Raw genomic sequence first — 14,797 nt, forward strand, 5'->3', positions numbered from 1 at the left:
TACCGGCGAGCGTCCGGCCTCGCGGAGGATACAGCTCCAGCGTCGCTCTGTCGCCAGACGGGTGGGGGACCGTCGCCCAAAGGCAGCGGCAGCCTGAGCTCGAGAGTAAGCGGGGCCCACATCGGACCGCAGGTGGTGATGCTGGTCACTAATGACACCGCACTGGCCAGGCACAGCAAGCCTCAGCACTTTGGTTAACCAAAGCCTTCCAAGTGCTGTGACCCATCCTGCCTCTTGAAATGAACAGGCAGAATGGATTATGAAGGCTGAAGGCTCTTGTGCTGCGGATAATACACGATAAAGAAATAATTTCTTAAGTGAAAATTGGATGCCACTTCACCTAGTGAAACTTACTCTTCCATAGAAAAAAATGAGTCTGAAACTTCAGAAAACTTCCTGTGATCGAATGATGAACACATGACCAGCAAACCAAAGTTTAGCCATCAAATAAGCAAGATCAAACTTAGGACATCATTAGAAAACAGGTCTTAGTCAGGAACCAGGGAAAGGACCCAAGCAAAGCAGTTACTGATTATCTAACCACCATGGGCAGTAAAAAAAGATGAAGGAATAAATTACAGAAGATTCCTATTTCTATCTGAAGACAAATTGACAGTATAAGTAGGAGCTAAGGAATTACTTTCTCATTGGCAATGATGCAGGTCTTTTTAAAGTAACTGGTAACCAAAGCCCAAAGGTATCAGCTTTTGCAGGACCTGGCCCAAACACACCACATCCTTTGATTCTTTTGTGTTGCAAATGGCAGCTGAGTGTTCCCTTCTATTTCAAATGAGCAACCAGAACTCCTTGAGGATGCACCAGTCACAGATTTGTACCAAAAGGACATGTCCTCAAGGACAGACACACCTTCGGTCTATCACACTTTGTGTATCTGGAGTGGACTGGAAGCAGTGGTGTTGTTTCCATCCAGATGTTCATGGATGCTCCTCCATCCAATCCATTAAGAAAGGTATCAGTGTACAAAAATTAGCATTTTATCATTAACGTTGGTTATAAATATATCGAAACACACAAGGTCTCTGCAATAGGAAATGTGACTCATGAGTATCTTCATTCCTACCTAACATGGGTTTATTCCATAACACATTAGGTTTTATTCTTTACAAATCAACTTACAGTAGATGCCTTTAACCAGAAGATGCATGCTGGAGAACAGTTACTAAACTGTTCTTTCAGTCAATAAAGAAATATCCTTTAGTAAGAGGCACACAGTTCAAAATTTTCACCTAAACAGGCAAGCAAGTTTTTTGCCCTCAGTTCAATTCCTAGTTCTTCCCCAACAGGAATTTATACATCTTCATTTCATCACTTGTTATCACGTTTTCTCTTACTCATCCCTCCTCTGGGAAATAAACATAGGACACACATGTTAGAAACACCATGCATATGGTAACTGTTGCTTTGGAAGCCAATCAGCCCCTTCCCAGAGCTCAATGCTGTGAGTCTGCCAGTCCAGCATTCACTGTGGAGCTTTACCTGAAGCCCAGAGGGCCTCAAGCTCCATCAGAAGTTTTACATCTGAACTGAGTAGTCTAAGTGTCCTCAGAAGTCTGTGGGCAGCATTGTGTCAGGTAATGCTCTGTCTCAGGCAAAAGCTCAGCAAGCTTAGTATTCCTTCTTCATCTGTTAGCACTAGCATTATTTCCATGCCTAACCTGGAAACTGGAAAAGAACAAATAGAGAATGTAGGTGGGGATGAAGCTAGCCTAAAAATTTGTTAGTAACTTAGTTTAGGAGTTTTTCTGATACTTCCCTTGAGTCAGACAGCTGGATGGACTAGAACATGACTAATTGTGCAGATTCTCATGCATACACAGCAGCCACTTCAGTCTTACGAAGATTTTTTTATTTGGAAATTGTATCTTCAACCATTATTTCATTATTAAGATTTTTCTTAGTAAAAAATTCTGCTTTCCATAAAAAAAGTTGTCATTAACGAAGTTGTTTCCTCTTGCTTTTCACCTGATTTTCTGAAATGACGTAGAAGGAACAGCACGCTTAGAGGAGCCATATTCTTCCTCATTTTCATGGAGACGCTTTCTCATTGTGGTTGGCTGGAAAAAAGACACAGTAGGATGGCTCCAGGAAACCAGGTAAGGCAGAAACTGTTCTGCTTGTTCCAGAACTACAGGTGTTGGACAATGTGACCAAAAAAGCAGCATGACTAACCCATGTTTCTCTACCAAGATCCATCTAATTATATTTGATGGTTCTCATACAAGACATTGCTCCCAGCTTGAAACAGCTACTGTTCACAATTTTCCTAATTAGCATCTGGTGATGAATGGAACAATGCCATCCTAACCTTGCACCAGCATGAGAATTTCTACTTTAATACTAAACATAAGTGATTTGAATCCATTAAAAAAAACATAGATTCAACAGTGTAATTCTAAATATATGAATAATCCTTTAAAGCCTAGGAGAGTATTTCTATCCATTTAAACCAAGTGTTGACAAAGCACAGAAGTCCACTGCTGCTCTTCAGGAAGCAACCAGCAGGCTGCCACATACAGCCCCCCAAGGGTATATTTCTCTAAAGTCTCAACATTAACTGATTTTCTTATTAAAGATTACTTCAAAATCTAGTTTCTCTGTGCATCATACAGTCATCTCCAAACATCTACTGCACATACCATTTTTGATGTTTCTGGTGGATTCATATTGGCACGTGTCTGAGCAAGGAGCTGTTGAAATGTAGCCTTCATATATTCATCCTGCAAAAAAACCCCAACATCTAAGTAGTCTATAGAATACTTAAGGGAAAAGCAAAGATTGGGAAACTCAAAGAGAAGTGAATGGGACATTCACCACTAGAGACAATTAGAAATAAAGACCACTGAGCTCCTAAGGATTTCAGCTGTTTTAACTGAGTTTTTTAGGTGAAAGCAGTGGAGAGATTCCTTTTCCTAAGCAATGGAGTATTGCAGTATCACCTTTTTTTATTTAACTATTCTTAAGTAGTACAAAAAGGCCTTGACCTGAATATCCATTTAATTTTATATAGAATTTTGACTTGTTTTTATTTTCCAGTGTCACCTGATTTGATTGTGGCTACATTTGAATTGATAGGTAAGATAAACATTTTTCCATTTATGTAACAAAAACCTGAGTTTTTTCTTCAGCATGCAACCAAATCTTGTGCCATTCAAAAGACTTGAGTGAAGATTTCAGAGGCAGAAACAGCAATTAATTGTTTATATGCCTTTCAGAAATGTTTTATTAAGTATCTGGTAAATACAGGTAAGACATTTCCACTGAGTAGTACTTAGGTTTACTCAGCTCAACAAGTTTTAAAGTTGTAGATTTAAGCAAAGAAGGGAGTAAACAACACATGTTTTGAAACCACTGATTTGAAAGCAGTACTACTTTAAATAAATCTGCAGAACATGCTTACTTCTAGTATCTGAAAAATTCCCTAGTGTCCCCAAAATCATCAGAGGGGTATCAGGCATCAGCTGGTCAGATAAAGAATGTGGTTTTCCCTGCTGACTTGTAAAGTCAATACTTCCAGACAACACAAGAGGGAGAGAGGAGCCAGTAACTCCTCACTACTCATAGGAACAGGACTCGGGAGCTCTTTTGGTGGCAGTATTCAACGTGTGTGATATCTAGAACTGAGCATGCTGGATGCTGGCCTTCCAACCAGGCAGTATACATCACCTATGAACACCTGACACTCTTAGTAACAGCCCCTGAAGGGAAACAGTTTGAAGAACAGCAGCTGAATGCTGGATGACATCTGGATTTGTGGCTATGATGTTTTCTGGAACCTTCTGTCCTGTCTTCAAAATTAAACTTAACAGTAAGATGTCCCTATATGGAATATATAATCAAGTTAATAACACCTTAAGTTTATATACTGAAATATCTCAAATTCTTAACTTGTCTAAATCAGTCATCTATTTCCCCTTCCCCCTTATGCATACCAGCAATTTTTAAAATCAGTGTTGCATGGTTTCTGAATAACTTTTTCTGATCAGAATTATAATTTGAATATAAGAATCTATATCTGATTAACTCACTGTAGATGTTACATGCAAAACTACAGTAAGTAAAAGCCATGAATGCCAGGAAATGTTTCCTGATGCCCAGGAGCACAATCAAGACAAGTTAATCACTTAAAAAGAGTCATCCACACATGTTTTTTGTCTCAGAACACTGTCAGCTGTTAAGCACTGAGGGATACTCCCTTGTTTCCTCCCTGTTTCTTACGCTCTTGACCAAAGCATCTGAAATTCTCCTGTTCCCAGCAGAGGAACAGGAACAGCATTGTGCTTGGTGTGAATAAACAGAACCTGTTGCATGGGTCAGACGTGCACTGGGTGACTTTTCAGCCTCTTCAAGCAAATATATTCAAGAAAGCTCATAGGTCCAGTGGGCACCTCTGGAGTACCAAAATTAAGAAAAGACCACCTACAGACTATCCCTCTCAAACCTAACTAGACTGTAACAGGAGGCAAGGAAACCATCACCTCCTCCTCAGAGGGTTCCCAAACCAGGGATACTTATTCCTACTCAGCGGAGTAAAAACATAGTAGTATTGGATGCTTGCCAGAAACAAACTCTGCACTGCCTGCCCACACAAACATCTGAGGCAGTGGGGCTCTGTTACAGTGCTCAAAGGAAGAGGACCATCCTACCAGAACCACAGGGACACTTGGGCTCTAAAACACAAATCCTGATCCTCACACGTGAAAGAGTTCTGGGAAGAGGTGTCTCAGAAAGGATGCAGAAGCTGCTTATTGTATTGAAAGTAGACAACTCCATGCTACTTTTGCAGTCTCTCTACAGGGACTAAATCTTTGAAAGCACAATACATCAACAAGTTATTCCCCAAACAACCCAGCTTTCAGTTAAAACTCAATTCCTACCTGAAGCCAAGGATGCTCTAAGGCTTCCTCTGTGGTAAGACGTTTGCTTGGATCCACTACTAACAGCTTCTTCACAAGATCCAGAGCTAAGGTATTAAAATGAGCTGGTTGGCATGCAATCAATACATTCATTACCTGAAATATGCCTCCACCAAAGCTGTGTGTGACAATGTACCTTATACCCCTTCAGAACAGTGCACAGAAGTACAGGCTGGGCAGATCACTTCTCTTTTTTCTATGCATAGGAAGGGCTGCAGACTGCAACCGTCTTTCCTTCACATGCACACAACTCGACACTTTTCAGTATACCAGAATTATCCGTAGATTTATTTAGCATGTACACAATTTATATTCTGAGCGTGCACAGGAGGCTCAGCACTTTCCTAAAGGCTTCAGTATTACTGTGGAAAAGCAAAGACAGCTTAATTTATCCTGGTTTACAGTGTCTTGGAAAGCAGATTATCCATCTGGGAAGGTGGGAAAGAAGAGGCAGGACATACAGATGTATGCTCAACATAATCTCAAACTTTCATCTTCCTAGGAAGCTGCTTAGTAGACACTGTAAAAATATAGCATTTGTGTCATTTTATTACTCCAAATCTCCTCTAAAGGAATTTTGGCAAGATTTACTTTTCATTTGATCAGATTATTCTGAATACATACCAGTAGGACTAGGGAAATTATGTTAAGGTTGTACATTCTCATGAATTTCTGACTTATTATTGAATAAGCCTCAAACTATTCAGGAAGGAGTTATATTTGATAAGTTTATTAGACAAAGGATGACCACATCATATATTAGAAACTCCTCTGCACATACAAAGAAGTGTCCAAGGTAAATATTACAATTATTTTGTGCATACAAAATGTCCTAAAAAACTAAAAGCACACAGACAGTAATTATCATTTTAGTTTTCTATGCAAAAATTGTTTCACAGACCACTTACAGTGGGCCAAACACAATTGATGATTCCACAAATGTGACTGACACTTTCAGCTCAAAGACTAGCAGTATGAAAGGACTCTTGTGGAACATTTGTTTTTTTGGAATTCTAACTCGTGTTCCTTAAATTCCTGGCATTTTTGGTTCAACACTTGAAGAATCTTTAGCTAAAGTCTGTAGACCAGCTTGATGAAGTCAGAAGAAAAAGTGAAAAGAGGAGAAATAGATGTATGTGCCTACAAACTCTATACTTGTGTGGTCAGTTATGCTAAATACTACTAAGAAATCTCTTCAATAAAAAAAGTATGTGCCCTAATGCTTTAACTATGAACGTAAATAATTTTAATGCATTAGTTTAAATAACAAAACATATTAACACAGAATGTGCCATGCAGCTGAAAGGAGGATAAAGGAAAACAAGAAGTACTAGAAAAGAGGTAGATATTTTACTACCCACTGTGCTGGAGTCATACCCATGTCTGACACATGCTTCCATTCTTTTGCGATGAACGTGTATTTTCCACGAGTGATTTGATCTTTCAGAGAGAGTTGAGTATTTTGCTCATTGAATGGTGGATATCCACACAAGCTGTATAAAAGAAAACAAGTTAAATAACACAGATTTTGTCACAGCAGATGAAACACTGAAATCCCACATTTTAAGGCATCTGCTGTCGTAGTGTTTTTATATGTGTAGAGTTTTAAACGCACTTTCGCTTCCTCATACAGATACTGAAGTTGCCAAGTCTCAAGCCATGTATGTCAAAGACTGTCCAGTGAAGGTACATCTACACAATATCTTACCATACAAAAAGAATAACTCCTAAACTCCAGCAGTCCACAGCTCGGCTGTATCCAGCAGTCCCAAGTGAATTTAGAACCTCAGGAGCAAGATACATGGGAGTACCACATAATGTTTTCATAAGAGAAGCTTCTCCAAGAATCTTGGATTGTCCAAAATCTGTAATCTTGTATTTAAAAATGGTAACACCACATTACATATTAGGATGGACTGTACTAGAACACATCATATTGTAGACATACAATCAGGAGGTAGCATTAAGTTTCTTTCTTCCAAGCCACTTCCAGTACATGACTATGAACAAAAGTCACCCCAAACATTATTAAGTGAGAATGGGAGAGGTGGAAGAGGGAGAAATATGACAAAGGATCACACTTTACACAAGAAAAAAAGTACTCTCAGATTTGGATGTAAATGGACAACCACAGAATAGAGGCATTGTAGCCTATTAGAAGAGTTTACTTGAAAAAGCAGCATTTTAGCGTGCAAATCTATTCAATGCTTTCTCTGGGGGGGGAAAAAAACCAACACAAAAGAAAATCCACAACCCTAATTCCCACCCAAAAAACGCAAAAAATCCCTGTCACCATACAGCCTGGACATTTGTGGGAATGCTGTCTGTAATTCAAGAATTTAGATTTTATTGGGGAAAAAAAACACTGACATTTGAAATTACATATGCAGTGTATGGGTTGAAATATCCATAAAAGTAAAATGACAATTATGAAAAAAACAACCCTCTATGCTTTAAGTTACTTCATGGTTTGTATGACTAATTCCGTATCTTTTTGGCTATGTTTAATGAAATATGAAGAATGTGAAGGAACATTCCCAAATTTCTCCATTAACAAGAAATGTAATTACGTTTCCTTACCTTTATAAGACATGTCTCTTCAGAAGATGAAAGTAGCACATTTTCTGGCTTTAGATCTCGGTGTATAATTCCATTGTCATGAAGATACTAAATACATACAGATGGGCAATTAAGGAAAAACAGACTATTAACTAGTTTTAAAATGTCAGCTTTCCATTTTTTCTCATGGCAATGGCAGAATAACTGGAAATGGCTGTGAAAGAGGCAGGCATGCATTTAAAGCTCCCTAACTTATGACTCTCCCTTAAAAAAACAAAGCAAAACAAAAACAAAATGAAACAAACAAAAAAAACCCACACCAAAACACCATCACAAACAAAGGAAAAAAACCACCTTAGAAATCATTATGCTTCAAATGTCACATCTCAATGCAAGCACAGTGTGCAGACCCAAATTCTGTGTCACCTTTGCAGGAATTCTGGTTTTCTGCCTCTCTTAACAACTTCAGTAAGTTGTTAAACCAACTTATTAAGAACACTGTGCTGGTTGCTTGCATGGGTTTTAGCAATGACAAGTGTCAGAAAAACTCATCTTATTACTTTTTTTTTTGGTGGAATTCATGATTATGTACCTTTACTGCCAGAAGCATCTGATAAAAATACAACTTGCAGGTATCTTCTTTCATCTTGATTGGCCTTGACACTCTGTCATACAATTCTCCTCCTTCCATCCTAAAATAAATGCAGGTTAACAAGCTAACATACGACTTCCTAAAGATTCATCTCCTTAGACAAGACTAAGAGACCAAAACATTTGGCTATTCTGGCTACAGAGAAAGAACGTATTTCTGAAAAGGAAAGAGCAACATCCTAAACACAGCACGTGCATGGCTGAGTTAGGGTGAATCTCCTGAGTCTTCACTGGGAGTTGTTACATGATTGTTGACCAGCCCCCTCTTAGAAGCTCAAAAACTAAAAAAAAAAGAAAAAAAAAATTCCAGCAATCCACAACAGCAGCATAGCAAACAATATCCAGGCACTGAGCGCCCACAAAGCAGAGAAGGATGATTTCTCCTGGTTATCCTAGCTCCTAATCTTACAAAGGTTTCAAAAAACAGTGGAGGCCAGCAAAAGAAAAACAAAATAAAACAAGCAAAACCTCCACAGTCCAGAAGTACATACATTCATTGTGGCTATGAAAAAAACATTTCATTTTATGCATTTACTTTCAAACAGGTTACTTACAGTTCCAAAACAATGTAGTAATCCTCTGCTTCAAAGAAGTTTTTGATCTTGATTAAGCAAGGCTAACAGAAAAGGGAACACAAACGGAGACACACAAAAAAGTAGAATAATTTGTAAAAATTAATCCTAAAGTTTTTATTTCAGTATTTCAAAACATGTCACTTAAACTAACACTTAAAACAAGTGACTAGCGAGCACCCCAAATTTTTTCCAGTTGTCAGTTACCATACCCTCAATATTTTATTTATTTCATATGCAGAGGAAAGAGGGAATACAAATTCAAGAAAGTGCCAGTGAAAACTAGTCTTTATATTTAGTTATTTCACAGCATTTACAAAAAACTTGCATCAAGGAAAAGTTTCTGCAGCAGTGGCTCAGGTTAAAACTTCTCCTGTGATGATGTTTCTTCTCAAATTTACATCTCAGTTATCCAAAGTTTTAAAATCTCAAATCTGCTAGGATATAATATATTTAAAAGAAGAAAAAAACCCCATTCAATAATTTACAAGAAAAATTATATGCCCCCTTTAACACATTTCTAAATGGATAAAATTGCTCTTTAGTTACTACACTAAAGTCAGTAAACTACACAAGTACATATGGTAGGGAGCAAAAAATAATAAAAATGTACTCACGTGATCTATTTTCTTCAAAATTTCAATTTCTGTATTGATATTAAAAGCTGGGTTCTATTAAAAGAATCAAATACCATATTGGGTAAGACAGTGCTGTTCTGGAATAAGACATATGAGAAATAAGAGACAGTACCAGAAAAGCCTTCATTTCATGCCTTTTGCTACTGTGACTGTAACATACAACTTTTTCTATAAAATGATCAGGTGCCTTTGGTGAATTAAATAAACAGTGTGCTGTCACTATCTGGAGCAAGATACTGCTCCAGACATGTAATTTCACTGCAGGTTAGAAATCCCCAACTAATTTCCAGATAAAAAAAAAAAAAAATTCTTTTTACCTATATACCTGTATTGTCCTTTGAACAGCTTTTCTCCCTCCAAGATGCTTCACAGATGGGCCAACCTAAAATTACATCCTACTCTCTCCTATTTTGCAAGATAACATAACCAGATCCTTTTAATCTGTGGCTTAGGCTCAACTCTCAAAATCAACTCAGCAGGGATTTTCTTTTTTGCTCTTCTTCCAATCCAAATCAATCATCTTTGAACACACAACATTCCAGATATACTCCTGTCTCTGTTTTGTACAATGGCATATATTAGTAATCCTAATTCACAACAGCATCTTAAGCCAGTGTTCTTTGTTCTTCTCCAAATCCTGGCTTCTGCCATTAGACACATGAAAAGCCCTTCCCAAAAGGCTTCATACAATTTTCTTAAAAAGTATTATGATGGAGCATTCAACAAAATTAGCTTAGTTGGTACATTTTTGGTCAAGACTCTGCTGGTTATGATGTGTCTACCTGATGCATTTCAGGACATAAACCAGACCCTACAAGACTCTGCACCAGCCTTTGTACACATCCCATTAATAGTCCAAACTGATGAACCTGATGGAATGTGGTCAAGGAATGAAAGGAAGCATTTCCTACGGAATTCCATACATCATACAAGATCAAAAAACATTTCGAAATTAAATACAGAAGACATTAAGTAAGAAAATCCTCTTTAGTTGAAGATAGCTGAGAAGTCAGAGAAGTTACCAAATATTCCATGGCCACTGCAAGATGGCCAAGACAGACAAACAAACCAAAATACTTACTGTCTCTCTCAAGCCACTTGCCACAAACTTCCGTTTATTGATGATTTTCACTGCTACTTTGTTACAGGTGCTCTTCTCAAATGCCAGTTTGACTTCTCCACAGGCACCACTAAAACCAGAGCACAGCTCTTGTCAGTGCTTACAAACACTTGTCAAAAATCTGTGTAACAAGTGCAGGCAAATGAAAGCATAATTTGGTGCTGCTGCTTTCTAACTTTCTGAATATGGCACGTTGCCTCTTCTCAGGAAGTATTCAACTGTTAGAAAGTCTACAGTACTCAGGAAACATTCAAGAGTTAGAAAGTCCATTTAAATAGCAAGTGTTATCAAGGACCATTCATTCAAAACTGCAGGAGTAAATATGCAGAGCAGCTACTCTATTTGTACCAAAAGTACTGGCAGATATGAAGGACAAGCTCTGTCAGCATTTCCTTCATGCAAAGGCATTTAAGAGAAGAGAACTTAGGAAGGGTTCTCTTAACACTGGACTGCACAAATCTGAGGAACAGGAATTACAACACTTGTATTTTTACTAAACAGCCATTCTATTACAGAAAGAAATTCTTGTATTTTCCACTCTGATTTTTTTCTACTTAATTATTCACCTCCAAATTGTTCACTGACCGTTTCAAGAGAGAAAAAAATAGCCCCCATTTAAAATAGCCTCTCTCTCCTTTTTCCTGGACAGTTCTTTCCCTTTTTGTCTGAAGGCCTCAATAGTGATATTGTAGGAAGCTGTATTCTGACATAAAGCTCTTCCTTCCACTTCCAATACCTGAGTAAATTAATATATAAGCTTTAAAAACTCATTAAGAATTTACAGACTTCATTCTCTTCTACAGAAAAAAAACCCCACCAACCAAAACAAAACAAAAACTGGATTTTTGCAATTGGTGGTAGGTTACTAACCCCAAACCAATTAGAGAGACAAAGCCAAAATTCCTGTTTAAATTACTGTTTAAACATGTAAAGAACATGTTTACTCACGCTATCACACTTTTTTTTTTCCTTTTTTCCTTTTAAAACAGCAGCTCAGTTAATACCAGCACAGTGTACTGACAGTGGTAAAAGAGTTAATCCTTTTTACTGAGGGAAGAAGGATGCTTACCTTCCCAAAGTCTTTGACATGATGTATTTCTCTCTGAATTCTTTAGGAAACATCATCTGATCATCCACCGTAAGATCAGAAAATACAAACACTGAGAAGACAAGTTGAGATAATTTTCCTATTGTTAAATTTAAAATTTTTGTTATAACAAACAGCTATGTTTTGTGAGCTTTTATAGTCAACCATATAACTGAGAAAATAATGCCTGCTAGAGTCAAAACTAAACATATGCTATAAATTACACCAGCTATGGGTTAGCAAGGTGATCTTATTGCTGAAAAATTACATTTTGGTGTTAAATTCACAACAGCCTTTAACTAATTAACTACATTTAAGGACAAAATGAGCGCTAATTTCAATGTCCCAGCAGAGATCAAAGATAAGTAATAATCAAGAAGACAGCATCTTAGTGGAAAAACAAAGACAAAGAAACAAAAGCCCAGCCCCGCTAATTTTTAAGAGGATTTTCTATTTATTATACAGCATCTGATTAAGTATCTGGGGGGAGGGGGGGTGTGTGCAACTTTTCTTGATTAGTCTGTTTCCCCTGTTCCCACCATCATATGCACAGCCATTGAAGCCCAAAAGTGTTTCAAAAATAGGAAAACAGCTATCAAAGATAATACTCTAGTAAGGTGCTATCTGATGCAGATTTTTTAAAGGGTTTTTTTCTATTTTTTTCCTAGGGTTGACAGGGACATGGATAATTTTTATGTCAGTATTAATACACCTATTAACGAGCTGTGCTCATGAAGCACCTCAGCTCCCAAGAAATATATTCAAATCAATGCAGAGAAAACCTCTCGGTCAATACATGAAAAATCTACTTAAGTTAAAGCACATTTTACCCTTATTGGTCTGTATAGACAGTGCAATTTCAGAGTTGTGTGTCAGTGGAAGCCTCCTTCCTTTTCCAATGAGCTCTCTATTAACAAATGTCCCATTTGCACTATGGTCTTCAATGTAGGCAACAAAGGAATTTTTTGGACCCATTTCCTGAAAGAGAAAAAAAATGGGAAAGATGACAGTAAAGAACAAGTGACTTTACAGTAAAGACATGACAGACTAGAGATTTACTATTGTTGACTCAAGAAACGAGACTGTAAGTTTACTTCATAAACCACATGAATGGGGCATTGCCAGGAGTCTTGTTAAAGGAGTCAACCCTGAAGATACTTTGATTTCTTTAGGATTTCTGCCCCAAAGTCTCTTTTTGAATTATGCCAAAATAGACAGAGAGTTAATGTTTTTAGCACTTACCCTGAAAATTCGGAAGTGCTTCTTGCTATAGTTTTGGTAGAAGCCAGTCTCAGACAATCCTAGCTTGGAAAAACTGTAATCACAGCTTTTGTCTCTCCCAAACCAGTATTCCTCATTCACACAGTCTGCAGAGGAGAGGAAAGTACAGCAGAGAGAGAACACAACGTTGCAGGAAGTTAATAACTATGGCACTATAGAACAATGCCAAGTGATAATGAATAGGATAACAAAGACAAGATTCTTCCCATAGAATCAAGTCTGTCTTAACTCATACAAAGCACCACACCTTGTCAAATCCTTTAATAATTTTACCCTCTTTAGCAGTGGTAGTTTTCAGTTCACCTTCAGCAATATAAAGACATATAACTAAACACAATCAATTAAAAAATGTAAAAAAAATGAAGCATGTAACAAAGAACATGAACACCCCAGAAATTCTGTAAGTCTATGGAAGCTGTGTATCCAAGTACTCAGTGTAAACACTGGGATGTAGTATGGAATAAAATATTATTGCAAAAGTTGCATACCTAAATTTGCTTGTACTTAATTTGAAAATGAAAAGACACTGCTCTTCACCAAGCTGCTCAGAACTTTTCTGAGATCCTACAAAGAAACCAAGAGGTTTATTACAGTACGCACATACCACAATTGCTGAAACCTTTTCCAAGTGCAAAGAGTCGACCCCAAGGCTGAGGAACCAGCTCTTCAGATGCCTGGTCCTCAGGGATCGATGAAAGCTCCTGAGTGGGAACAGTGTCCAAAGAACTGAGAGTCCCAGAACTTAAGGAAGACTGACTAGTGCTCTGTGAACCACTGGAAGAGGAACTGGTACCACACTGTGACTGCTGGGCACTTTGAGACTGCTGTGCTTCACTTCCAGTCTCTCGAGACATGTTGGCTTCAAAGAGAACGTTAAAAAACCACAATTACTACAGCAAAGTAAAACTGGCAAACACTCACACACTGTACTATTAAATGTCCAAGTCCATTCTCAGTAAAACTTCCAACCAAAGCGTACATGTCTGGGTTATACGTAAATTCCCCGTAACTTTGCAAACTAGGACGGTTTTCCTTTTAAAATACAACGTGGAGCGGCCTCTGCTGGTTCCAGAACAAAACTAACCCTTATTCCCGGATTGCTTCCGTGAACTTCAGCGCTCACACTGGGTCACACAGGCATGGATTGTGCTCTCACAGAGCATCCCCGCACGGAGCAAGGGAACACGGCTGGTCCCCCAAAACAAAGAGAAAAACTGAAAAGAGTAAGAACTGTAAAACGACATACATTTTCCTGAAAGTGCGCGAGGGATTTATCACACCTGTACTCAATGAATGTACAAAACTCTGCCAGATTCAGACACCCACCACAGCCCCGGCAGCTGTCGGCACGTGGCGAGAAACAGCGTCTCCCTGCCGCGTTACAGCCCGGAAATTCGTAGCGTGTCGTGCCTCCCTCTCCACTTAATAAATGCTCCACCAGCCAGCCCATCCCTACAGCCAGCCTTCTCCAACACACCAGGGCTCACCGGGACTCCTGGATCGTCCATGTGCCTGCCAATCTTACCGCCTCTATAGCGGGTTTTTAGCTTGCCATACAGTTTAATGTAAAATTCTCCTTATCGGTTCGCTACATTTCATTACGAGCCATAAAAACACAACAGCTCCCAAGAACCCTCCCACGTCCCGTTTGTTACGGGTGTTTACAAACACAGGCGGTGCTGGTGCAGCCGCCCGCAAACCGAACAGAATCACGGAACCACGCGGGCTGGAAAAGACAGAGGCCACCGAGCCCAGCTTCCTCGGCAATGCCAATGCCACCACTGACCCTGTCCCCTGGTTCCACATCCAGACGGCTGTGGACCCCCGCTAGAGATGGTGACCCCACCTCTGACCTAGGCAGCCCTTTCCATAAAGAATTTTCCCTCGTATCCAACCTAAACCTCCCTCTAAACGCCCAGACGGCGGGGCCGGGCCGCCAGCGGCCGCCTCGCACC

At 38.8% G+C, this 14,797-nt stretch overlaps 2 protein-coding genes and 1 long non-coding RNA gene across 4 annotated transcripts in view; 2 read left to right on the forward strand and 1 right to left on the reverse strand.

Moving 5' to 3' along the window:
• Positions 1-6: 6 nt before the first annotated feature.
• On the forward strand, positions 7-6,651 carry LOC108446870. Its single transcript, XR_001862210.1, has 4 exons — positions 7-105; positions 2,006-2,114; positions 3,055-3,093; positions 6,568-6,651. It is a non-coding gene; the product is annotated as an uncharacterized LOC108446870 (long non-coding RNA).
• CHEK2 (checkpoint kinase 2) lies at positions 1,844-14,757 on the reverse strand. Of its 2 annotated transcripts, XM_008634084.2 has the most exons (15): positions 13,927-14,757; positions 13,447-13,701; positions 12,804-12,928; positions 12,392-12,539; positions 11,544-11,634; positions 10,436-10,544; positions 9,334-9,387; positions 8,699-8,760; positions 8,086-8,185; positions 7,515-7,601; positions 6,643-6,806; positions 6,312-6,427; positions 4,896-4,981; positions 2,658-2,738; positions 1,844-2,075 (listed from the first exon to the last, which is right to left on the reverse strand). In XM_008634084.2, the coding sequence occupies exons 2-15, from the start codon at positions 13,694-13,696 to the stop codon at positions 1,980-1,982; spliced, it is 1,569 nt and encodes a 522-aa protein (XP_008632306.1). In that variant the 5' UTR covers positions 13,697-13,701; positions 13,927-14,757; the 3' UTR covers positions 1,844-1,979. The 2 variants fall into 2 exon arrangements, with proteins under 2 accessions (XP_008632306.1, XP_017590408.1); XM_017734919.1 differs by lacking the exons at positions 13,447-13,701; positions 13,927-14,757 and adding an exon at positions 13,331-13,431 and having other exon boundaries at positions 1,847-2,075.
• Positions 9,668-14,797, forward strand: part of HSCB (HscB mitochondrial iron-sulfur cluster cochaperone) — a 9,899-nt gene continuing 4,769 nt past the window's right edge. Inside the window, exon 1 of the mRNA XM_017734920.1 lies at positions 9,668-10,120. Within this exon, the coding sequence (XP_017590409.1) occupies positions 9,923-10,120 (198 nt within the window). The 5' untranslated portion in view covers positions 9,668-9,922. The remainder of the gene's footprint in view (positions 10,121-14,797) is intronic.

This window comes from Corvus brachyrhynchos, unplaced genomic scaffold (assembly GCF_000691975.1).
Source record: "Corvus brachyrhynchos isolate BGI_N302 unplaced genomic scaffold, ASM69197v1 scaffold114, whole genome shotgun sequence".
NCBI classification, from domain to species: domain Eukaryota; kingdom Metazoa; phylum Chordata; class Aves; order Passeriformes; family Corvidae; genus Corvus; species Corvus brachyrhynchos.